At 34.1% G+C, this 25,603-nt stretch overlaps 1 protein-coding gene across 4 annotated transcripts in view; it reads right to left on the reverse strand.

Annotated features, from left to right (window-relative positions):
* GLS (glutaminase) overlaps positions 1–25,603 on the reverse strand; it is an 87,455-nt gene that overhangs the window by 25,052 nt on the left and 36,800 nt on the right. For 2 of the 4 annotated variants that reach the window (XM_043910544.1, XM_043910547.1), the window contains 5 exons: positions 24,896–24,962; positions 24,284–24,334; positions 21,627–21,803; positions 15,486–15,617; positions 14,442–14,534 (listed from right to left, as the gene is read on the reverse strand). In XM_043910544.1, coding sequence (XP_043766479.1) covers positions 14,442–14,534; positions 15,486–15,617; positions 21,627–21,803; positions 24,284–24,334; positions 24,896–24,962 — 520 coding nt within the window. Of the gene's footprint in view, positions 1–10,587; positions 13,488–14,441; positions 14,535–15,485; positions 15,618–21,626; positions 21,804–24,283; positions 24,335–24,895; positions 24,963–25,603 lie in introns of those variants that run through there. The other 2 variants (XM_043910545.1, XM_043910546.1) reach the window with 2 other exon arrangements.

Here is a 25,603-nt window from a genome sequence, read left to right on the forward strand (position 1 = left end):
TAAACTTACAAACTCATTCTATGAGGCCACCATCACCCTAATTCCAAAAACCAAAGATGCCACAAAAAAAGAAAACTACAGGCCAGTATCACTGATGAACATGGATGCAAAAATCCTTAACAAAATTCTAGCAAATAGAATCCAACAACATAGTAAAAAGATCATACATCATGACCAAGTGGGCTTTATCCCAGGAATGCAAGGATTCTTTAATATCTGCAAATCACTCAATGTAATACACCACATTAACAAATTGAAAGATAAAAACCATATGATTTTCTCAATAGATGCAGAAAAAGCCTTTGACAAAATTCAACATCCATTAATGATAAAAACTCTCTAGAAAGCAGGCACAGAAGGAACATACCTCAACATAATGAAAGCTATATATGACAAACCCACAGCAAACAGTATCCTCAATGGTGAAAAATTGAAAGCATTTCCCTTAAAGTCAGGAACAAGACAAGGGTGCCCACTCTCACCACTACTATTCAACATAGTTTTGGAAGTTTTGGCCACAGCAATCAGAGCAGAAAAAGAAATAAAAGGAATCCAGATAGGAAAAGAAGAAGTAAAACTCTCACTGTTTGCAGATGACATGATCCTCTACATAGAAAACCCTAAAGACTCTACCAGAAAATTACTAGAGCTAATCAATGAATATAGTAAAGTTGCAGGATATAAAATTAACACGCAGAAATCCCTTGCATTCCTATACACTAACAATGAGAAAACAGAAAGAGAAATTAAGGAAACAATACCATTTACCATTGCAACAAAAAGAATAAAATACTTAGGAGTATATCTACCTAAAGAAACAAAAGACCTATACATAGAAAACTATAAAACACTGATGAAAGAAATCAAAGAGGACACAAATAGATGGAGAAATATACCATGTTCATGGATTGGAAGAATCAATATTATGAAAATGAGTATACTACCCAAAGCAATCTATAGATTCAATGCAATCCCTATCAAGCTACTAACGGTATTCTTCACAGAAGTAGAACAAATAATTTCATAATATGTATGGAAATACAAAAAAACCTTGAATAGCCAAAGCAATCTTGAGAAAGAAGAATGGAAGTGGAGGAATCAACCTGCCTGACTTCAGACTCTACTACAAAGCCACAGCCATCAAGACAGTATGGTACTGGCACAAAGACAGAAATATAGATCAACGGGACAAAACAGAAAGCCCAGAGATAAATCCATGTACCTATGGACACCTTATCTTCGACAAAGGAGACAAGGATATACAATGGAAAAAAGACAACCTCTTTAACAGGTGGTGCTGGGAAAACTGGTCAACCACTTGTAAAAGAATGAAACTAGAACACTTTCTAACACCATGCACAAAAATAAACTCAAAATGGATTAAAGATCTAAATGTAAGACCAGAAACTATAAAATTCCTAGACAACAATGGCAAAACACTCTCTGACATAAATCACAGCAAGATCCTCTATGACCCACCTCCCAGAATATTGGAAACAAAAGCAAAACTAAACAAATGGGACCTAATGAAACTTAAAAGCTTTTGCACTACAAAGGAAACTATAAGCAAGGTGAAAAGACAGCCCTCAGATTGGGAGAAAATAATAGCAAATGAAGAAACAGACAAAGGAGTAATCTCAAAAATATACAAGCAACTCCTGCAGCTCAATTCCAGAAAAATAAATGACCCAATCAAAAAATGGGCCAAAGAACTAAACAGACATTTCTCCAAAGAAGACATACAGATGGCTAACAAACACATGAAAAGATGCTCAACATCACTTATTATCAGAGAAATGCAAATCAAAACCTCAATGAGGTACCATTACATACCAGTCAGAATGGCTGCTATCCAAAAGTCTACAAGCAATAAATGCTGGAGAGGGTGTGGAGAAAAGGGAACCCTCTTACACTGTTGGTGGGAATGCAAACTAGTATAGCCACTATGGAGAACAGTGTGGAGATTCGTTAAAAAACTGGAAATAGAACTGCCATATGACCTAGCAGTCCCACTCCTGGGCATACACACTGAGGAAACCAGATCTGAAAGATACACGTGTACCCCAATGTTCATCACAGCACTGTTTATAATAGCCAGGATGCCCATAGATGGGCAACCTAGATGCCCATCAGCAGACAAATGGATAAGGAAGCTGTGGTACATATACACCATGGAATATTACTCAGCCATTAAAAAGAATTCATTTGAATCAGTTCTAATGAGATGGATGAAACTGGAGCCCATTATACAGAGTGAAGTAAGCCAGAAAGATAAAGACCAATACAGTATACTAACGTATATATACATGGAATTTAAAAAGATGTAATGATAACCCTATATGGAAAACAGAAAAAGAGACACAGATGTACAGAACAGACTTTTAGACTGTGGGAGAAGGCAAGGGTGGGATTTTCAGAGAGAACAGCATTGAAACAAGTATACTATCAAGGGTGAAACAGATCACCAGCCCAGGTTGGATGCATGAGACAAGTGCTCAGGGCTGGTGCATTGGGAAGACCCAGAGGGATGGGATGGAGAGGGAGGCGGGAGGGAGGATGGGATCAGGATGGGGAACACATGTAAATCCATGGCTGAAAAAATAAAAATTAAAAAAATAAGATCTAAAAAGACATTTTGCCAAAGACATTCAGATGGCCAAGAGGTACATGAGACTATGTTCTGCATCATCATCAGGGAAATGCAAATCAAAACCACAATGAAATATCACACCTGATAGAGAGGGTATTATCAAAAAAACTAGAAACAACAGAAGTAGGTGAGGATACAGAGAAAAAGGAATCCTTGGGCACTGGTGGTGGTAATGTAAATTGGCACAGCTGCTATGGAACAGTATGGATATCATTCAAAAAATTAAAAACAGAACTATCATATGATCCAGCAATTCCATTTCTGGGTATTTATTGAAGAAAATGTGCTGACTTGAAAAGATACATGCACCCCCACATGCACTGCAGCATTATTTACAATAGCCAACACAGAAACACAGTGTCTGTCAATGGATGAGTGGATATAAAATTGTGACACACACATGCAGACACACAGGAATATTACAGAAACATAAAAAAGAAAGCCCTGCTATTTAAGACAACATAGATGGACTTCAAGGGCTTTATACTACATGAAGGAAGGCACACAGAGAAAGACAAATACTATGATCTTTCTCATATTTGGAACCTAAAAACAAGCTCATAGATACAGAGGACAGATTGGTGGTTGCAAGAGGTGGGGGTGGAGGGTGGAGAAAATGGGTTAACACAGTTGACCCTTGAACAACACAAGTTTGAACTGTGTGTGTCAACATCTGTATTTTTTTTTCCCCCAATAAATACATACTACATATAGTATTATAGAATCTGTCAGTTGGTTGTATCCATGGATGGGGAACCAAGGGCACAGAAGGTCTACTGTAAAGCTGTATGTGGATTTTCAACAGCATCAGGGCCCCTTATCCCTGTGTTGTTAAAGGTCAACTGTATATACATCTGGTTATGTTTTTTCAAAAATATGACACAAAATTTTAAAACATTGTGCTTGAGCCCCCAAACCAACTTCTAGAACAAAAAATGAGTCTATCAGAATCAGGTAGAAATATTGCAAATGGGCTGTTACCACAGCATCACCTCTTAAAGAAGTTCTTTATTGCTTTCTGTACTTAAAAATTTGTTTTTAACATTCCAAAAAAATAAAAGAGCTGTCTGTCAAAGAAAAAGTCAAGTGGTCCAGGTGGTCATTAACTCCCAGATATCCAGCTGAGTAAGGTTTTTACTTCATTCAACAATTAACAATGTAATGAAACAGATTGAATTATTTAGCTTTTTTGAGGAGTGCTTGCTTAACAAAGTTTGAGATTTCCAAATTATTAAGATAGAACAGTGACATACGTTCTTTTTTGAAGATACAACACTATTTGAAATTATCTTATGCAATTACTTATCTAGGCTGTTTTTTGCTATACTAACTCCTGGTATATGTGATCTATTAGATTGTGTCTCGTGATCTTTCCCAGAACACAAAACAATTCCTGGCTTGTAGTGGCTGCTCCATAATTACTGCATGAAGGCAAATGAACAAAAGAATAAACTTTTGCACCTATTTTGTATGTTATCTGTAAAACACTTTCAAACTTCTCTGGTAGTACCTGCCTTCCTCCCTTTTCATTGCATCTCTACAAAAGCAGCTCTCTAAGGCAAAATTAATTACAACATGGTCACTAGACTTGGGCCCAAATCCTGTAAAACCTGTTCACTTTTGTGCATTGTAGCCAGCAGGTAACTTAATGAACATAGCTACTGTAGAGTTTTCTGATTAGAAGGAACACAGGTTATTACTTCAGAGTCTAAACCAGTCCTTTCTCCTAGTGACATATTCTGCTGAACATATACAGTCAACAAGAAGCTTAATGAGATGGTTTTAAAGTGAACTTTAAAAATATTCATGTGTTTAGACTCTTATGCTTACATTTAGTCATCTATTTGGTAGGGTTAACAGATAATCACACTTTTAAGTGGATGTCAAGATTTGAAGGGTGAATTTTATTAACTGATCAAATTGAAAATAATTGAGATTTTTAAAGAATACTAGAAAATAAGTGGTAGACTGAGTCAATATACAAAAATCTCCTTTACCTATATTAGACTTGAGCCTTACAATTGTATGTCAAACTCATTTGGCATTATTTATAGACAAGTCAACATCTATAATCATTCAGTTCAGTCGCTCAGCTGCGTCCGACTCTTTGCGACCCCATGAATCGCAGCACGCCAGGCCTCCCTGTCCATCACCAACTCCCGGAGTTTACTCAAACTCATGCCCATGGAGTCGGTGATGCCATTCAGCCTTACTTACTGAAAAAAAGCTGACAGTGAAATCAAAACGTTGGCTATTTTATTTTTCTCCTTGTACATGAGCCAAAACATACAATAGATAAACTGGAAATCTGAAATGTTCTAGAAGTTGGTTTGGGGGCTCAAGAATATTTAGATGCCAGTGATGTTTAATGTGCTTGCTCATATATAGCATAGAAAACTCTGCACTGTCAATCCTAGAGTTATAGAATGGAGGCAGACTCCCTGCTTCTACAGATTGTGGTCATCATAGGGAGAAGAACCTTGCCTCTTAGAGCAGCATCTCTAACACCTGACATACTGCCTGAACCGTGTGTGTGTAAATATGAAAAAAGCAAATCAAAACTCAAAATTCATGCCCACAGAATATCACATCAGGCTACCCACTTGAATTGTATGCCCAACTAACTGACCAGCACTCACTGATGTTTTTTAAGTGAAAAAATGCTAGGTAAACCAAAAGTTTCAATTATCAAAAACTTCTGCAGAGGATCCCAAATTCTTAACTAACACAAAATTCTAAGCCTCACAATGGCAGTGAGAACTTTTGCATAGCAAAACCTACAAAACACAGTATGCAAACAATAGCAGCTCAACAGCAGCTCTATATCCAAAAGCCCCTGCACACATGGTACATCTATACTAACATGAAAGCAAGCAGATCATTACAGGAAAAAGTCCAACATGTAAGGGATACAAAATAAATAACAGTGATGGTTCTGCGGCAGATATATACGGTGGCTATAAAATAAAATTGCACAACAGAGACAAAAATGAAAGCTTCTCCAGTTTTTATTACTTGGCTAAAAACACTGCAATTAGTTTTTTCTCCCTTGTTTCTCCTTTAGGTGAAAAAGAAAAAATGTCATACAGAGACTATTGTAACAGCACGCTTTAGTTGAAACACTTCAACAACAGGTAATAGAAAGTTAAGCTCTACTTCCTGCATCATGAAAACTGTTCTCTGAAGTTTCTCTTTCAGGTAAAAAGAGGAAACATTAGGCAGAAATATTTTATTGGTATGATTAAAGTGGGTTAATGGTATTAGTCAAAAGAATTTTAACAAAATCATTTGTCCTACAACTTCAAAGGATGTCAATAAAGTTCCATTCTGCAGAAACTGTAACATGTATTCATTTCAACTCAAAGTAGAAAATATTTAGTTCATTTCTGTATTTAAATCTTCCTCACAGACCTGGACCCACAGATGCATGTATTCAAAGTCAATTGTAAAATAAATTACCAACAAGTTATATCATATTGATAAGTTTATACTTTATCAATTGTGAATTTTTAAAAATAACATTTTAAAGAAAATAAAAGTAGAGTGACAAATGCTAACAACATGAAAAGATTTGGAAATTAACCTACCAGCAATAAGAAGGTTTGAAAATGAAAGCCCATTTCATGAGCAACTCTGATATAGTTTTTACAGTTATCTCATTTTAAGACCAAAATGAGTTACGTTAGGAAAGGATGAAAAAGAAACAATACTCAAGATTAACAGATTTTGAGTTTTTCAATTAGGATTCTTTGAGAGACTACAAGAAAAAACAAAACGGACCTTGGATGTAATTCAATTAATAACTGATATAATCCTATACACCATTAATCTCCCTTAATGTATAAAAGACTTAAGTTTTATGTTATCCCCTTAAAGGACGAATTGTAGTGATCCTTAGTGATGATTTATGAAAGGCACACACAAAATAATGAAAACTAGTCATTTGAAGCTAAGGAAAAGTTTAACAAGAGACCGAAGATCATGATTTTAATTCGGATCTTACAATGGAATACCCAAAGATGAATAGTTATATCTGCATAACTAATGCTAGTATTTCAGCATCATTCTAATTTAATAGATATAATGTGAAAGCAAGCATTCAATACAAGCAAGCTTATACTGAATGAGTCAGTCTCTTAAAAGTTCAGGTTCTCACTTATACAAACTTGGGGGGAGAAGAGTTTCCTAGGCAAGTTTAAATTTTGAGAAGAAACAGTAGTTTTTTTTTAAAGAATAGTAATAAAGTTTTAACATTTAAATCAACTCTTTAAAAAAATTAATGCACTTCAAGAACAGCAATATATATCTCCTTCATAAAAAAAAATCCCAGAACTATGAAATATATTGATACTGAGGATAATACACACAATAAAGTAATAGGCAAACAGGGAGCCTTTTTCTGAAGCCACTCAAAGAACCAAATATCTAAAGCAGAAACAATGGAACTAGCTAGGTATTTTGTACAGTATGTGCTGGGAAAAGCTAACTGGAAAAAAAAAAATTCCAGAAAACATATTTTTGGAACTCCAATAACCTTTTAACTACTTGAAAAACCTTTTTTAACTTATATATTTAGCCTAATCTCAAAGGAATTTATTTTAAAAAGCCAAGGGTGCAACATTTATTTTTAGAGTTAACATTTCTGTTATCCTTTAGTTTCTTTCAAAGATTCTGGGGTCATGATTTATTTTTAGAACTACTGTATAATTGTGACATACATTTCTAGCTTTATTAGTCTTTATAAATGCATCATATAACTATATACTAGAAAAACACAATTCATTTTAATAAACAGTGATGGGATGATTAGTTTGCCAAATAACTTACAATCATATTAACCAGTACTGCCAATCACACCTGGAGAATTCCATGAACAGAGAAGTCTGGTGGGCTACAGTCCATAGGGTCACAAAGAGTCAGACACAACTGAAGCGATTTAGTGTGCATGTGCGTGCACATACACATAGGATAAAAATACCCAACAAATAAAAGGGTGTCCCAAAATACATAAAATAAACCAACCCTATCAAAGAAGGTGGGGGGAGTAAATGTGCTAATTGAGAAAGCAAGGTGCTACCTGGAAAAGAGGGCTGGGAGGAATGGGAGTTTGAGGTAGATAACCTTCAAGATTCCTTTCCAGCTCAACCATGTGATCCTAATTAATTACTAGACTACAGTAAATGAAAGAACAAAGACCTAGAACAGCTGAATTGTATTTTAAAAATAAAAGAAATTCTTCAGCTGTTTATAGGATATGAATTAAAATTATAACTGAGTTTCAAGTAGAATTGTTAGGCAGGAGAGAATTTCACTATATAAAAAACTCCAGAAATATAATAAATAGAAATTTAAAACTGTTTCAGGTAAGAATTTTTCCTTTTAAAAGCTAAGCCTTCCAAATAGGTAATTTCAACCAGCTGAGACATTAGGATTGAAAATATTTTAGCAAGGTAAATACTTGATGAAATAAAAATCATTATTTTTTGATAATACTATGTCCAGAAAAATAAGATCCTCAGACATTAAAATTTGACTTAAGTATACCAAAATTGTTCTTTACCACTGAGATTGTTAACTAAAATACTTCCAAATTAGTAAATGAAATTTAGAGTTAAAAGTCTAACAATAACACCAACATTATGAGATCAATTGCCAGAATTTGTCATTTCATTATTTTTTCCTTTGAACCTCCATACTGGACTGCTTACAAGTTCATTAAAGTACTTGGAATCAAGGATCATTACCTGTTCTTTTTTTTTTTAATGTAACCAAACATAACAGTTCCCAACAAGAAGTGTTTTGTATATTACGCCCAAAATAACAAAAAGGTAATGTGCCAAGTGCTAATTAGTAGTCTATTCATTTTAATTAAAGATAAACGGATTAGGAAACCATTACAAAAGTTTTGATCAACACTGGTTTTACATATTTTACATATATTAAAAATCTCTATAGCTACAACTTATTAAAATTACTAGGATAAACAATCTACAAAACACTTAAGGTAAACTAAATCAACCTTAAACTTCCTTTCATATGCTCACAAAACATAAATTTAGAAAGGAACATTTTAAAACTACAGGAAGAGAATCAATTCATTAAATAAAGACTTACATCAGTCTATTTAATATTTTTTTTAAGTAAGTACCTTTTCCATTACTATTTAAGGACTCCAAAAAATAATCAAGTTTTGCGAGCTCTCTTTTATACTGGACAGATTTTGTCCTAGATTTACAGTATTTTTAAAAGTAGAATTCCAGACTAAGACAGTTTAATTCCTGCCCTTCTCTTCTCCAGGGAATCTTCCCAACCCAGGGATCAAACCCAGCCTTCCCGCATTGCAGGTGGATTCTTTACCATCTGAGCCACCAGGGAAGTTCAGTGTGTTCCTAAACTTCTTCAATGTGCACTGTGTGCTATTCACATTAATAAACTACAACTGGGGCAGAGAGAGGGAGAAAAGGAATAAAAGAATCTTAGTTCAATTAAATTCCTTCCATTTCTAAACAGTGTAGAAAACAAATGTTAACTGTGTGACAATTTAAAATAAAAGTGGTTGAACTTGATATACTTGCATCTATGTTCATGCATAATTTTGGCTTTGAAGTACATGACAGTGAATGGACAAAAGTCTACTCTGAAAAAATCTGAGTAAAAATCTGAGGGATGGGCCATGATGAATCATTAACAAGCCCCACCTCCAATTCATCTGGCTTTAATTAAATATTACATTTATGGTAAAGGAGGAACTGAACAGAAAGCATGTTACTCCTTAAAAAACTAAAAATTGTGCACAAGATTTGGAATAAAATTATTCCATAGAGTAAACTGTTGTAACTAAGAAGTCCATTATTTAAGTTGTATACAATCCTTCCATATAATAATTTTGGAAACTAAAGTCAGCTTCCACATGAAATCTGATGTTCTTGCTTTCCTTTTTGTGGAGTTCTCCAATATCATCATTCTCCTCTCTGACAGTGCTAGTAGTGAATGGGAGCAAAACAGAAACCACATGTCTTTAAAGGTAAACTGAAACAAGTAAAAGATGCTCTATTTTATAAGTTCTGGGTCAGCAAAAATTCAAAGTTCTCCTACAACAAAACCTAGAATAGATCAATGAACCATTTATACAGGACATACTGTGTAGAAGTATCTGCTACTGATTTTCAGAATATGAATGGATGGATAAAGACAGATAAATATATAGATACACGCTCACATACATTTATATAAATTATCATGATACAGACTGACAGTATCAGTATATATTCAGTGGTTCTTTCCACACACATACATGCCTGTAAAACTATACTTTCAGACCAAGCTGAGTTACCTGTTTCAAAGGGACTAAAAACACCAACAAAACAACCCCAAATGTATCTTTAAAAGCTAGTGATCACAAACTTACAAACTGAATATAACGTGACAATGGAACTCCCTATTTACTAGTCCCAAAAGAACACTATGGAAAAAATCCCACAGATAAATAGAAATTCCTATAAACAACAGTATTTCCCCTTCAAACAGTTTTAAAAACTCCACCAATGGGATGTTTCTCTGGATATGAATGGAAAATTTCATCAAACAATAACTTAAAAGTACTGTATCTGACCTACAATGCACATACTTTATAATTTGGACCATGCTGTAGAACTATACTAAGTTCCTTCTGAAAATTAAATTTCTTAAAAAGTAGTTAAGGTGAATTTCAATTTTATAGTTTTTCTACTCAATATAAATTCTACTGAGGTTTACAATTCTATTCTAACGCAATAATACTGTTTGATTTTAGCAACATTTCTCCTATTCTGGACAACTGACAAAGCAACAATTACATTGTGAATCAGTGATGTTCTTGCTCAGAAAGCAGAAAGATTCTGTAAATGGAGAAGAGCTTTTTTCCCTAAGTTGTTAAGTGGAAAAACAACAAAAAAAAATTAGGAAAAAAATCTTTATTCAAATACTTCTAATACAACCAATTGAAAAACATCCTCCCCGAAAGTTAAAAAAACCCACCAACACTATACTACATTAAAAAAGAGAATCAGATGAAGCCTTTGAGTATTTCTATAGTTGCTCTTCACATTAGTCTCAGAATTAACTAAAATTATAAAGCATTTTTATTATATCTTCATAAAGCATGACTTTTAAAGTTAAAATTCCATTTGTTATACTTAAAATGCTGGAGTTGCTTTTATTAAAAAAAACCAATAAAATCAGCTTAAAATAAATTTATTATACAATACAAAAAGTAGGCATACTGGAAAATAAAAGGTACATTAATATACAAAGCAAATAAAAGAAAGCTAAATAACACAAATGGATTAATCCAAACACTAAGATAAAATGCACAACATTTATGCTAAAAATAAAGTATTTCAGAAAGGATATGCATTTCAAATGAAATGTTAATGGTGGAAAAAAAAGAAAAACAAATATGCTAACTTCAAAATGCTTGAATATCAAGAATCAGTAATGGCATAAGACATTAAATTCAACAATATTGGGTACTTTTCAATAACTTTATTTGAAAAGGTATTTAAAATACTGAAAGAATCAAAATAATGTTTTTAAACCTGGCAAAGATTTTCCTCTTTTTTTTTTTTTTAAAGTAAAGTTTGAGGACCTATTCACAATATCTTCTCTCTTCTTCCATTTATACCTTCCAACAAAAATTTCTGGATGCTCATCTTTAACAGGATTCTATAAACAGAATAGCTTAGATAACCCTTCTCCATTGGTGTGTATTTAAGCTGCATCAACATAGTAAGTGGCACAAATTAACATCATTCTGAAATCTGTACAAATGTGGATACAATATGAAACATGAAATTTTCATTTTATCAAGTAAAACCCACCTCCATTGAAACAGTAAAATGTAACAATTAGAGCGTGGGAGAGGGGAGCCTTTTATTTGGAAACTACCGATTAAAGACATTCAGTCCCCAAACCACAAACAGCTCTGTGAATTAATATGACACTGTTCACAGGTATAGCAGAGCTCAGGTATAAAGGTGTGGACAGTGCAGACACACCACTCTCATGTAAATGGCCAAACCGGAAACATCCAGTTAGGACATGCATCTGTACATCAGAGGAACAATTAGCCATAAAATCCTTGGCTAATATTCTCTAAAACTTACTGCATAATTATTTTTTAAATATGTTTAATACTTCAGTTGGGCCAAAAGGCTTTTAAACAAGTTTGGAAGAGAACTTCTTTTCCTAATATCACAGTTCCCAAACTCATATAATCAAGACTTTCTACATCTGTGTTTTCACTTGCATCTAAACCATCCAGGAAAATATTTTTTGCTACACTGTAATTACTATTTTAGACTTTACCCTACACCACATGTATGTCATGATACTAAGAAACTATCAAGTTATCCTCCTGACTCCATCCCTGTCCCTCCAAAATCTTGAAGCTCTGGGGAACTGTGGGGAGAAAAAGAGAGGTATATGGAGGAAGGAAGAAGTATGAATAGGATCCTACAGAACTTTACAATTACTTTGCCAAGACAGACTTTAAACATTGTGAATTATTTCAAATTTAGGCTGTGTAGAACCTATAGTCCTCTTAAAAACAAGTTTTGATTCTCAATATTGCATTATTATAACCGAACAAAAGGATTAAAATCTAACAGGTATTTTAGTAGCATACTTACTACCTTCAGACTGAATTCATTTCCTATCTACTCTGAAAGAGTTCAAATAAAACAAGCTTTATGAGATGTAATTATAATTTATCGCAAAAGTTCATTAGCATTTGTGAAATTATTATAATTATTAAAAGCTAAAAACCAAAATTCACCATTCACACTTAAATATAACACAGAAAAAGTTACGTAGGTAATATGAAAATAAAACTGTTCAGGTAAACATTTCACTTGAAGACACTCACTGCTGCTCCTTCTGAGTAACCATTATAGGTTTTTAACAGTGAAACATGTCATTATCTTACATCGGAAATTCTTTGGCTGGAACGCTTTAGTAACATAACACACTCCTGTACATAACAATTCTGACAGAACAAAGGAGTTGCAAAGTGAAAAAGCAAAGATATTTTAAAGTGTTTGACAAAATTTTAAATAAATTTTTAAAAATCTAAAGCCAAAATAAAAGAGTAAAACAAATCTATCTGCTGCTATATTAAATAATTTGGAAATCATAATTATGTCTTTTTACTTTTGTATTTAGCACAGAAATACTTTATATTGCTACTGGAGACACCACATCAATTTTAAAACTGGAAAATAAAGAAATGTGATAAAATTTATGAGTTCAGTGTGTGAGTTTCAGAACCAAGAAATTACCAATTTCTGCTATTATTTTAAAGTGGGATTATTTGACTACATATAGTTAAAATTTTAATTATACCAAGAAAAAATTTAAAGAAATTTTTCCTTTCATTAAAAAAAAATAAAGCAAATTTGATTTATACTTTTTAAAAGACTGACAAATCCACTTTTTAATCTATTAACTTTACACAAAGATTTTTAAAAAAAAGCCTTATGGCTCCAGCACCCAAGGTTGAAAGCACAAAAAACTCAATAAATATAGTATGCGAAAAAAACTAAAGATGTTTGAAAGGTTAAATGAAGAGCATTCTGAAACTAGAACCCATTTCTTTAGCTTTTCTCTCCCAGACTTTCCATTCTATATACTACAGTTGTAGAGATGTCCTCATTTGACTCAGGTGACACTTTTTTCCATACTGTCTCTTTTAAAGCAAGTTCTTGTTGGAGACTTTCATAGTCCAATGGTCCAAAGGAATGCTAGTTGTTCAAGCAACATACATAATTTATTAGTGCACTTGAGTGAAGAAAGGTCCAAGCTATAAAATGGTATTTTTCAATGATGAATGTTATTAAGATCTGTTAGCATTTTCACCCACCACCATCTGATGTTTTGCTCAATGTTACTCATGTTGACGCCCATGGAAGTTTCTATTTTTGTCAGCTTTGCATAATTCTCATACATTATTAAAAGTTACTTTAAAACTAATGATAGGAAAATTTACTTAGTATGTGTTTAAATTTTTTTCTACTTATAAGTGCTTCGCACATATTAGCTTCAAGTCTAGTTAGGTAATTTTATTCTAAACATTTCCACTTGGGATACAAAGGAATTTAAATTCAAAACAAGTCCCTTAATGCAGCAAACAACAACGAAGACAAAAAGAAAATCTTGTTCCTGAAATTTAAGTCCTGACTCCTTTAAAAAGGAGTATATATGTACAAAAGTATGAAGTCAAACACACTTATAAAAACAAATATCACTTTAACAGTGTCAGAAACACTGCATTAAACACTTTCTATAGAAAAATATTTCATCTATAGTGACATATAAAACTTACTATGAAGCTCTGTAAGGCCTATCACTAATATTATAATCCCTTTCCACTTACATATCCATCCACATAAAAGTAAACTCAATTTGAGACTATAACTGACAAATATTGAGAGCAGAAATAGGTTTTCTCTTTATAGCATGCAGCACTTTCCAATATGTTTTCTTTTAACAGAGTCAATTCTTGAAAATACTGCTAAAACAGCAGAAAAATGGGGAGGAACCTCTGCTCCTAGGCTAACCAGTTTCAGTTTAAATAAAACAGTAATATTTAGTATGTATGTCCAGGATGATAATGTCAACAATTCAACATTACTCATTTGTTATTAGTAAAAATATGAGGCCACTAACAAACAGAGTAAGTTTTATTTAAACTGGTGAACCTCATTTTCTCTCTCAAAAAAAGTTACATAATAATCTAAATAAGAATTTTGCTTACCCTCTGATCACCACCTTCTCTTCGTGGATCAAGTTTTTTAGCAAAGTGTCTCAAATTATCATAGTTATGGAAATTACATAGAGAAACAAGATCCTATAATTAAACAAAACAGGTATTATAAGAAACTGGCTTAGTCAACGGCTATTGTTTTTCCATATTTTAACAAATTTCACTAATACTGTTCAACTTAACTACTATCTCATAGAAAGTACCACTGCATGTTAATAAAGCTGCATGATGCATCAAGAAGACCGAAGTCAAACCAAGAAGACATGGACTACAGGCATTTGAAAATTTACTACCATAACCTTAGGGCTCAGGCACTCAAAATATGTCTAACTTTCATTTTCTGTAAAATGGGCATTATAATAATAGGCCACATGAAGTAATTATTCTATCAAATAACTATAGCATCACAAAAATATAAATAAATACTCTGGTTACAATGTATTTTAATCTATAAGGAATCCAATGTCATTCTCTAGTTTTTGTAAAATATTAAAAAAACTGAAAAATAAACTGGTATTTTAAATGGGAAAATGTGTAGAAAAAATTATGATACTCAGTGCAGACTCTAGGAATTAGTAAATGTAAATAAAACCAAAAGATAAAACACTAGCAACACGTGGCTAACAACAAAAGATACTGAACTAGTTAACAGTAGTAGTAATTTTAAATTGCCAATACTTATTTCCTTTAAAAAAAAAAAAAAGACTCAATCTTTCACTTATGGTGAGGTCTAAATGACTTCTCCAAGTTTAATGTCTTTTGCTGAGCTTTTAGAAACTGAAAACTAATTACAACCATGAAATTAAAACTTAAGCATCAAACAAATTTGTAATTTGTGAGGATGATTATATAGGAGCTGTCTGGTAGAGGCAATTTAAAGCTCCTTTGCAAACACAAACATGGCTATTGAGTAACTGACAGACTGGCAGTGAGAATGCAAACAGTCAAACTATGGAAATGAGTAATACAGTAGAACCATCAGATGGCTCAACTTTTATGATCATCATTTTCATAAAAAAAAAAAAAAATGCTTACATGACAGAAGTGAATTCCCTTAACACTGTTGCCCATCTTGTCCAGAGGAGGAGACCAGCACATCATGCCCATGACATTGGGGACAACTAAAAGAATGCCCCCAGCGACTCCAGATTTTGCAGGAAGACCAACCTGAAAATAGTTTGAAAAAATGGACACTCATGTTAACATTTTAAAACAAGAAAAGTTATGTCCAACAATAAGGGAACTGGTTAAAATATTACAGTGTATTTCCATACAGTAGCATTCCAATATTAAAATGTAGATAAGTATTAGATTGGTACAAAAGTAATTGCGGTTTTGCATTGTTGAACTCTGCCATTTGATATTGGAACATGTTCTTAAATGTGATAATTCTGTACATCATTTTAATGCACATTTCTTGCTTTATGGTTTTTTTTTGTTTAATGACTTACAGTGTGCATGTGTGCCAAGTCGCTTCAACCATTGCAACCCCAGGGACTGCAGGAACCACCAGGCTCCTCTGTCTATGGAATTCTCTAGGCAGGAATACTGGAGTGGATTGCCATACACTCTTCCAGGGGATCTTCCCAACCCAGGGATCGAACATACATTTCTTGCAGCTTCTGTATCACAGGCAAACTCTTTACCACTGAGTCACTGGGGAAGCCCCAGTGACTTATTACTTGCTGCTTATGCTTATTTTAGACTAGGGAAATCATGTTAGACAAAAAGCAAGTTTCAGTGATTTTCTTATTTGAGTTCAAAATGGGTTGTAAATCAGCGGAGACAACGCACAACACTAACAATACATTTGGCCCAGGAACTGCTAATGAACGTATAGTGCAGTGGTGATTTAGGCAGTTTTGCAAAGGAGATTAGAGCCTTAAGGATGAGGAGCACACTAGCTGGCCATCAGAAATACACAATGACCAACTGAGAGCAGGGTGACAATATACAGCCTTGACCTATTTGGAACCAGTCTGTTGTTCCACGTCCATTTCTAACTGGTGCTTCCTGACCTGTGTACAGATTTCTCAAGAGGCAGGTCAGGTGGGCTGGTATTCCCATCTCTTTCAGAATTTTCCACAGTTTATTGTGAACCACACAGTCAAAGGCTTTGGCATAGTCAATAAAGCAGAGACAGATGTTTGTCTGGAACTCTCTTGCTTTTTTGATGATCCAGCCAATGTTGGCAATTTGATCTCTGGTTCCTCTGCCTTTTCTAAATCCAGTTTGAACATCTGGAAGTACACAGTTCATGTACTATTGAAGCCTGGCTTGAAGAATTCTTTTTTTTTTTTTGGCTTGGAGAATTTTGAGCATTACTTTACTAGCGTGAGATGAGTGCAACTGTGTGGTAGTTTGTGCATTCTTTGGCATTGCCTTTCTTTGGGATTGGAATGAAAACACCTTTTCCAGTCCTGTGGCCACTGCTGAGTTGTCCAGATTTGCTGGCATATTGAGTGCAGCACTTTCATAGCATCATCTTTTAGGATTTGAAATAGCTCGACTAGCATTTCATCACCTCCATTAGCTTTGTTGGTAGTGATGCTTCCTAAGGCCCACCTGACTTTGCATTCCAGGATGTCTGGCTCTAGGTGAGTGATCACACCGGCGTGACTATCTGGGTTGTGAAGATCTTTTTTGTACAGTTCTTCTGTGTATTCTCCCCACCTCTTCTTAATATCTTCTGCTTCTGTTAGGTCCCTACCATTTCTGCCCTTTATTGAGCCCATCTTTGCATGAAATGTTCCTTTGGTATATCTAATTTTCTTGAAGAGATCTCTAGTCTTTCCCATTCTGTTGTTTTTCTCTACTTCTTTGCACTGATCATTGAGGAAGTCTTTCTTACCTCTCTCTCCTGGCTATTCTTTGGAACTCTGCATTCAAATGGGTATATCTTTCCTTTTCTCCTTTGCTTTTCGCTTCTTTTCACAGCTATTTGTAAGGCCTCCTCAGACAGCCATTTTGCTTTTTTGCATTTCTTTTTCTTGGGGATGGTCTTGATCCCTGTATCCAGTACAATGTCAAGAACCTCTGTCCATAGCTCATCAGGCACTCTATCATCTAGTCCCTTAAATCTATTTTCTCACTTCCAAAAAGGAAAAGGAGTACGTCAAGGCTGTATATTGTCACCCTGCTTATTTAACTTATATGTAGAGTGCATCATGAGAAACGCAGGGCTGGATGAAGCACAAGCTGGAATCAAGACTGCTGGGAGAAATATCAATAACCTCAGATATACAGATGACACCACCCTTATGGCAGAAAGTGAAGAACTAAACAGCCTCTTGATGAAAGTGAAAGAGGACAGTGAAAAAGTTGGCTTAAAGCTCAACATTCAGAAAACTAAGTTCATGACATCTGGTCCCATCACTTCATGGCAAACAGATGGGGAAACAGTGGAAACAGTGGCTGACTTTATTTTCTTGGGCTCCAAAATCACTGTAGATGGTGACTGCAGCCATGAAATTAAAAGACACTTACTCCTTGTAAGAAAAGTTATGACCAACCTAGACAGCATATTAAAAAGCAGAGACATTACTTTGCCAACAAAGGTCTGTCGGCCAAGGCTATGGTTTTTCCAGTAGTCATGTATGGACCTGAAAGTTGAACTATAAAGAAAGCTGAGCACCGAAGAATTGATGCTTTTGCACCGTGTTTTGGAGAAGACTCTTCAGAGTCCCTGGGACTGCAAGGAGATCCAACCAGTCCATCCTAAAGGAAATCAGTCCTGAGTGTTCACTGGAAGGACTGATGTTGAAGCTGAAACTCCAATACTTTGGCCACCTGATGGAAAGAGCTGACTCATTTGAAAAGACCCTGATGCTGGGAAAGATTAAAGGTGGGAACAGAAGGTGACGACAGAGGATGAGATGGTTGGATGGCATCACTGACTCAATGGACATGAGTTTGGGTAAACTCCAGGAGTTCATAATGAACAGGAAGGCATGGCAGGCTGCAGTCCATGGTGTCACAAAGAGTCAGACACGACAGAGTGACTGAACTGAACTGAGATCAATCATCAAAGGTGATCCTCATAGCTATATGAGAAGTTGCCCAAGAACTCAACGTTGACCATTCTACGGAATCCAGCATTTGAAGCAATTTGGAAAGGTGAAAAAAGCTTCTTAAGTGGGTGCCTCATGAACTGACCGAAAATCAAAAAAATCATTGGTGTTTTGAAGTGTCACCAGTGAATCATTTCTTGATCGGATTTTGACTTGAAACAAAAAGTGGATTGTATGTAACAACCTGTGACAACCAGCTCAGTGGCCTGACTGAGAAGGCGCTCCAAAACATTTCCCAAAGCCAACCTTGCACCACAAAAAGGTCATGGTCACTGTTTGGTGGTCTCGTGCCGGTTTGATCCAGTACAACTTTCTGAACCCTGGTGAAATCCATACAAGTGAGAAGTATGCTCAGTAAATTGATAAGAAGCACTGAAAACTGCAATGCCTACAGCCAGCACTGGTCAACAGGAAGGGCCCAATTCTCCTCCATGACAACGCCTGACTGTATGTTGTACAGCCTAGGCTTCAAATTTGAACAAAATGGGTTAGGAAATGGGTTCATCTTGTCTCATCCGCCATATTCACCTGACCCTCGCCAATAGACTGCCACTTCTTCAAGCATCTCATAACGTTTTGCAGGGAAAACACTTACACAACCAGCAGGAAGCAGAAAATGCTCTCCTAACATTCACCACATCCCGAAGCATGGATTTTTACACTACAGAAATAAACTTATTTCTCACTGGCAAAAAATGCGCTGATTCTTAATGGTTCATACTTTGATTAAAAAAGACGTGTTTGAGTCTAAATATAATGATTTAAAATTCGGGGTCCAAAACCACAACTACATTTGTACCAACCTAATATTTACCAATATGTTTGTAATATAGTAAATGAAAAGACAGTTACAAAACACTTGGGATATATTTAAATATGGAAAAAAAATTTGAAAGATATACTCTAAGGAATTTAACTTGTGGAGACATTCACATTTTTACTCTTTTTGGTTTTTTTTCTAATTGTTCTACAGTAAACATGTATTGCTTTTAAGTATAAGTTATTTTCAAAAAAATACTTCATGACTAAAACAATGTGAAATTATCTCTTCCAAGATGATTCTCTGTGGTATACTGGCAGAGAAATTCTAAAGAATAGAGATAAGATGGTACTAATTCAAATTAATCCACTTCAAAGCATTTAAGTTTACATTATGTAAAACTTGACACCAACTATGATAAAAGACAAAATTAATGTCAGCAGGACAGTGCTTTACTAATGGTTTATTAACAATTCAGACCTCTTGCTAGAAGTAATCTTGCACAAAAGTAGCAAAACAAAATAATCACCTGAATGGAACCTACTAATTTACAGCAAATACCAGGGACAATGGAAGAGATGTAGTAAGCAAAATCAATACTCTGACAAACTACATTAAAACTGATCCATTTTTTTCATTTAAAAATAAGAAAACAGAGGTAGGTTAAGTGGGAAGAGTATAGATTTAAAAAAAAATAATAAAGAGACACAACAATCACAATGTATGGATAGCCCTTATTTGCATTCAAGTGAAATAAACGATGGAATAATAATTTTTAAGATAATCCAGATAATCTGGACATCGACTAAACTTTTAGTACAGTTGATTTACAATGTTATTTTCTGCTGTACAGCAAAGTGATCCAATTATAAATATACATACGCTTTCTCATATTCTTTTCTATTATTGACTAAATATTATGTTAAAATCCTTTTTAGGTTTTTATAGGTAATAATGTTGCTGTGGATTTTTTGGAGTCCTTACCATTTAGAATTACATACTTAACTATGAAAAGGGTAGGGGAAGTAGGTGTAATAAAGATGAAACAAGACTGCTCGTGTATTGATAATTACTGAGGTTGAGTGCCAGGTACCTTTATTTTTTATTAAAGAATAGTTAATTTATAATGTTGTGTTAGTTTCAGGTATACAGCAAACTGTTTAAGATATACATGCAGTAAGGCCCCTACATACAAATCTTCAAGTTGCAAGCTTTCAAAGATAATGAACGTGCATTTGATTCCAGCAAGAAGCCAGAACCAGTGCTACCAACGTCAAACGTGAGTCAAATTATAGTTTGCCCTGTCTCCTATTGCCAGTGATCCTTCAGCTCTACCATTTCCCACCTCCTCCAATCAGTAACTCTTCTTGCCTGTTCACTCAATGCCAGCCCCTGTATGCCATCTGTTGTACTGTACTACTACACTTAAAGTATTGTACTGTAAGATTAAAAATGTTTTATTATGTTTTTTATGTATTATTTGTATGAGAAGTATTATAAACCTATTATAGTACAGTACTGTATAGCCAAATGTGTTACTTGGGTACCTACGCTAACTCTGTTGCACTCACAAATTTGCTCTTGGAACAGAACTTGTTCATACGTAGGGGGCTTACTGTGTGTGTCTGTGTGTGTATATATTTCAGATTCTTTTTCCTTGTATGTTATTATAAAATATTGAGTATAGTTCTCTGTACTATACAGTAAACAGGTCCTTGTGTCTGTGTGGCTATTTCTCTGTTCTGTATACAATTTCATCTGTATCATTTTTTTTTTTAAGATTCTATACACAAGTGGTATCATATGGTAATTCATCGATTTTTCTATGTTTAACATTTTCAAAACAAAATTTTAGGGCATTACAACTTGATATAGAATGAAATAAGAGAAGTCTCTAACATTTCACAAGTGGAAAATGTACAACAGAGCTCAAAGGAATATATTTTTAACTTGAATACACTTTAAATCCTTTAAAACACCTATGGTTGTAAACAAAGATGCTGAATACCACAGTTATGCATGCACTCTTTCTGAACTTAAAGAATTCCTGAAGTACCTAATCACCACCATATTAAATACTAGTAACTAAAAGTAAAGTCTGTACTAAGCATCTACAGTGAAATGCCTTTTAAAATAAAAGTGAAAAGGACCTATAGATTAAACTTCAAGTTCTTAAGAACATGTCATAGACTGCATAATTCTATTTCTTACTAATTCCGTAACAAATTAACCTGAGAATAAGCCTCTCTCTCAAAAATTAATGGACAGCTCTAGAGCTGCATCTTAAAAAGAAGCTAGTCCAGACTAGTTTCCTGCCAGAAAAATTAAGATCAAACAATTACTTACATGGAAAGCAAACTGTCCTGAGAAATCATACATGCCACAGGAATGCATCAAACTGAGTGTATTTCGAACTGCTTCAGGACTCAGTACTCTTTCACCAGTGATTGGGCAGAAGCCACCATTAGCCAGTGTTGCTGCCATCACACTAGCTGACTCACAAGTTACTTCAATGGAGCATAGCTAAAAGGAAGAAAAAATTAAATTCTAAAAATTTAGGCTCACATTATTTTTAGTACAGTTGACCTGTAAGACAATCTATTTTATCTAGTATTTCATAGAGATCTGAAATCTTTCTTCCAAAGGGATAATTTGATGTCATTACACAAAGATTTAAATTTGAACAATAGTCCAGCCCTTTTAACATTTCTCCTATTTCATCAGTTATTCAGTCTTTCAATGGCAGAGCTAGGATAGGAAGAGCCAGACCTTTAGCACTAAGAACTGTAAATTGCTTCATGTGTGATATTCAAGCTTGCTTAAATACTAATGCTTTCTGTAGGATATATAAACATAATTATTTTTAACTCAACAGGGAAAAAAGAGGGATGACCTATTTTTAAAATAAAGCAACATACATCAGTATTATGATAGTTAGCATCTACATGAAAAATTGCTACTTTAAGGAAAAAAGTCTGACATCTTGCCTATAAAAAAGCTCAGTATCCTCATATGGCAACACACAAAGGACTACAGGAAAAAATCTTAAGTTCTAGCCTGAATGCTGTGTGCCTAAACCAAATTTGTTGCTTTTACACTGTTTATTAACATTCAAATAGCTATTTGATATTGACTATGATTGCTGGATATGGTATAATGAATTAAAAAAAGCAAAGTCCAAGTACACTGTAGGGTAAAATTTTTGCATTCCAATATCATCAAAATAATGGAAATAGTTTTTACCACACCAAATCCAAATTTACCCATAAAACTAAAACAATAAATAAATGCTGCTTTAATTTCATCAACAGCAACCAAAACTGAGGCGAAAGTGGAAGAGAAAGAGATGATAGGAAGAAGAAGAAAAGACCGAGTTCTCAACTTACAATATTCCTTACTCATAATTCAAGACCTATCAGATGCACAAAAGGGTTTAGAAATAGCAATAATGGAAACTAATTAACTGCAATGAATCAGAGAACTGATTAGGGGCCACTTTTTGACTGGTTTTTACTTTTGCCTCATTATTTTAAAACCCCTTCTCTATTTCTCCAAAACTACAGAATCTACTTATAACACAGATCCACACAGCAAAGACTTATAGTAAAGGTGATTTAATTATGAAAAGCTTTCTAAAAGAAAAAATATTTGAACTCAAATGACCAATTCCTAATTTATAATTAGTATTAATAGAAATTGTGTTTGTCATAAGGTGATACTTCCAATTCGACAAAACCCAATTTAAGAGTACTCTCCTGGTACCCTAACAGATGTTCAGTTAGATGTAGTCCTCCAAAAAAGCGATTAAGTTTTCCATGGCTGTCTCTTGATTTCTGCCCTGAAGTACAGAAATTTCACAGTAGATTACTAGTACCTAAGCTATAACAGTCAAATATGTATACCAAAGGAAAAGAAACTTTAACATATGGAAGAAATCCATATAGGCTAGGGAAAAAATAAGGGCCACTGGATAAATATGACACTGAACTTAATACATTTTATAGCCTCAAAGAAATTTCATATACATCTTATGAACTCATCAATGTAATGCAGGAAGTTAGATCAAGCTTATGCCACAGAAAATGAAACCAGGGTTCAGCAGCTGAAGCTAAGTCACATGTCTTAAAAAGTGGCCAGGTTAGATTTTGAATTTCTGTTGGCAGTCTGGATTCCCAAGTCATAGTTCTTCACACTGGGCAGGTGACAAGCTGAGACCTGGACTTCTATCAAGATTACTTCATTATCAACTTTCCTTACTTGTTCTTTAAGATTACTAAAAGGTTAAAATTAAAGAAGCTCAAAAAGTAAAGCCAGGCAAATGTTAGATGAAACAGAAATTAACAACAATTAGTTACTATGTAGCTACTAAGTATACTACAAACTCATTAGAAGCACCAATGGATCACTTCTTGGCCTTTTGGCTAAGATCAAGTGTAGAAGCACCAATGGTATTAAATCTGTAAGAATGAACTGAAAACAGGACAGGAGAAAAAGAATTCCTTCTTCTAAGGAAGACTATCTTAACTTCAGTTCTATCCCACGAAGATATGTAAATGGTCCTCTTCCCCATGAATATGGAAAGCTACTTTAACTTATTAGAAAATCCACTATGTGACACTGTAGAAATGAACTAAACAAAGAAAGAATATGCCACTTTAGAATGCTGAATGTGAACTTTTTGATAAAGAAACAAGTAACTCCTTCAAAGAAAAATTTAAAACTAAGAAAACAGTGCTGAGTTTATAATAAAGAGAAGCAATTGCTGGAGCTGTACATTAGTTTTCATATTCCTTAAATATAACGCTTTTATAGAAAAAAACATTTCCCTGTTACATTCTGAGATATTACAGGCATAAGATTGCATTTAACACGGGCATTTTTTTCTAAAGTTAATGGGAAATGACTTTCTCTCGGCTCAGAGCCAAGATTTCAGAGACATCTCTATTCCACAAAATGTGACACATCCACTTACATACATAGTTCATACAGTTAAAGTAAGTTACCTGGAAATAGAAGTCCAATATACCAACCATGTCTGTGCCTTCTGGGAAACACTGAAAAAATAAATAGGCAATTGAAAACACAGGCACGCAGGAAAAGAATGCACACAAACAAGATACATGGAGATTAAATTTAAAATATAAACACATTTCATTCTAATTGAGAACAAAATAGGACACAATCTATAAAAGGGTACAAACACGAAATAATGAAGAATAAATCAAAATGTTATCACATATATATTTCAAGATACTAGTTTAACTGACAATAATAAATTGATTCATTATTCATGAACCAAATTACTGGACCAGATACTTAAAATTTAAAAATCAAGTATAACCAACAACAGTCAAGGGTTATACTTTTGAAAAATATACCAATCCTTACACAAAATCTGCATTAATATAACTAGGCAAATATTTGAATGCTACCAAGTACAACCTGCTTGAATAATATTAATACTTTGATAGTATTAATTCAAGAGTGTTTTGCAAAAACTTCTGTATGTTAGTCACAGGTAGTTATTTAAAAGCTATTGTTGAGTTTTTAGTATACATCTCTCTATATTTTATTAAATAAAAGAATAATCTGAAAAATAAACAAAATTCAAAAACCTTTTTTTCCTTTAAGTAATATCCTATTGCAAAATTTCGATCTCCACTTTCTCTTTCAGACTGAAACCTAGAAGAAAAAAAAAACACATTTGCTCTATTTATATACCCTCTGTAAAAGCATGATTGTTCTATAGGTTAATCTGTATAGCAAAGTGCAGTATAAAGAACACTGACCCTCAGAAAGAGTCAAGGGTTCTAATCACAGTTCTGTCAACAGGTCAGCTATGTGGCCTTGGGCATGTCATTTAAGTAATAATTCTTTCTGCATTAATTTTCCCAGCTCTGAAAGAACTGAAATGAACTAGGCCCTTTCTATTTTGTGACTAAAGAAGCTAATTTTTAAATTACCAAATATTCAATTATTAAAATTTACTATTAGTATCTTCTGGCTCCCCTAACAGAACAGTAGTCAATTTCAACTGAGGGAATCTATGGAAATTTAACTGAGAGAGACACATGAAATGGGCCTAACAGCATTTGCTGGATTAACAAATTTCTGAGGAGTCTAAAAAGTAATCAAAAGTATGAACAAAGTTATAAAAGACAGGACTTCATTCAAGAATGCAAATATTCTGATGTTTCTGGGAAACACATGGAAAAGAGTGGAAAAATGCCAAACCAACAAAGGAGACTGAAACCAAATTATAAAGATTGATAAATGCTAAAAAATGCAATGGCTCCTGATTGCCTTCAAAAGTTACCTTATCA

This window comes from Cervus elaphus, chromosome 8 (genome assembly GCF_910594005.1).
Source record: "Cervus elaphus chromosome 8, mCerEla1.1, whole genome shotgun sequence".
NCBI classification, from domain to species: domain Eukaryota; kingdom Metazoa; phylum Chordata; class Mammalia; order Artiodactyla; family Cervidae; genus Cervus; species Cervus elaphus.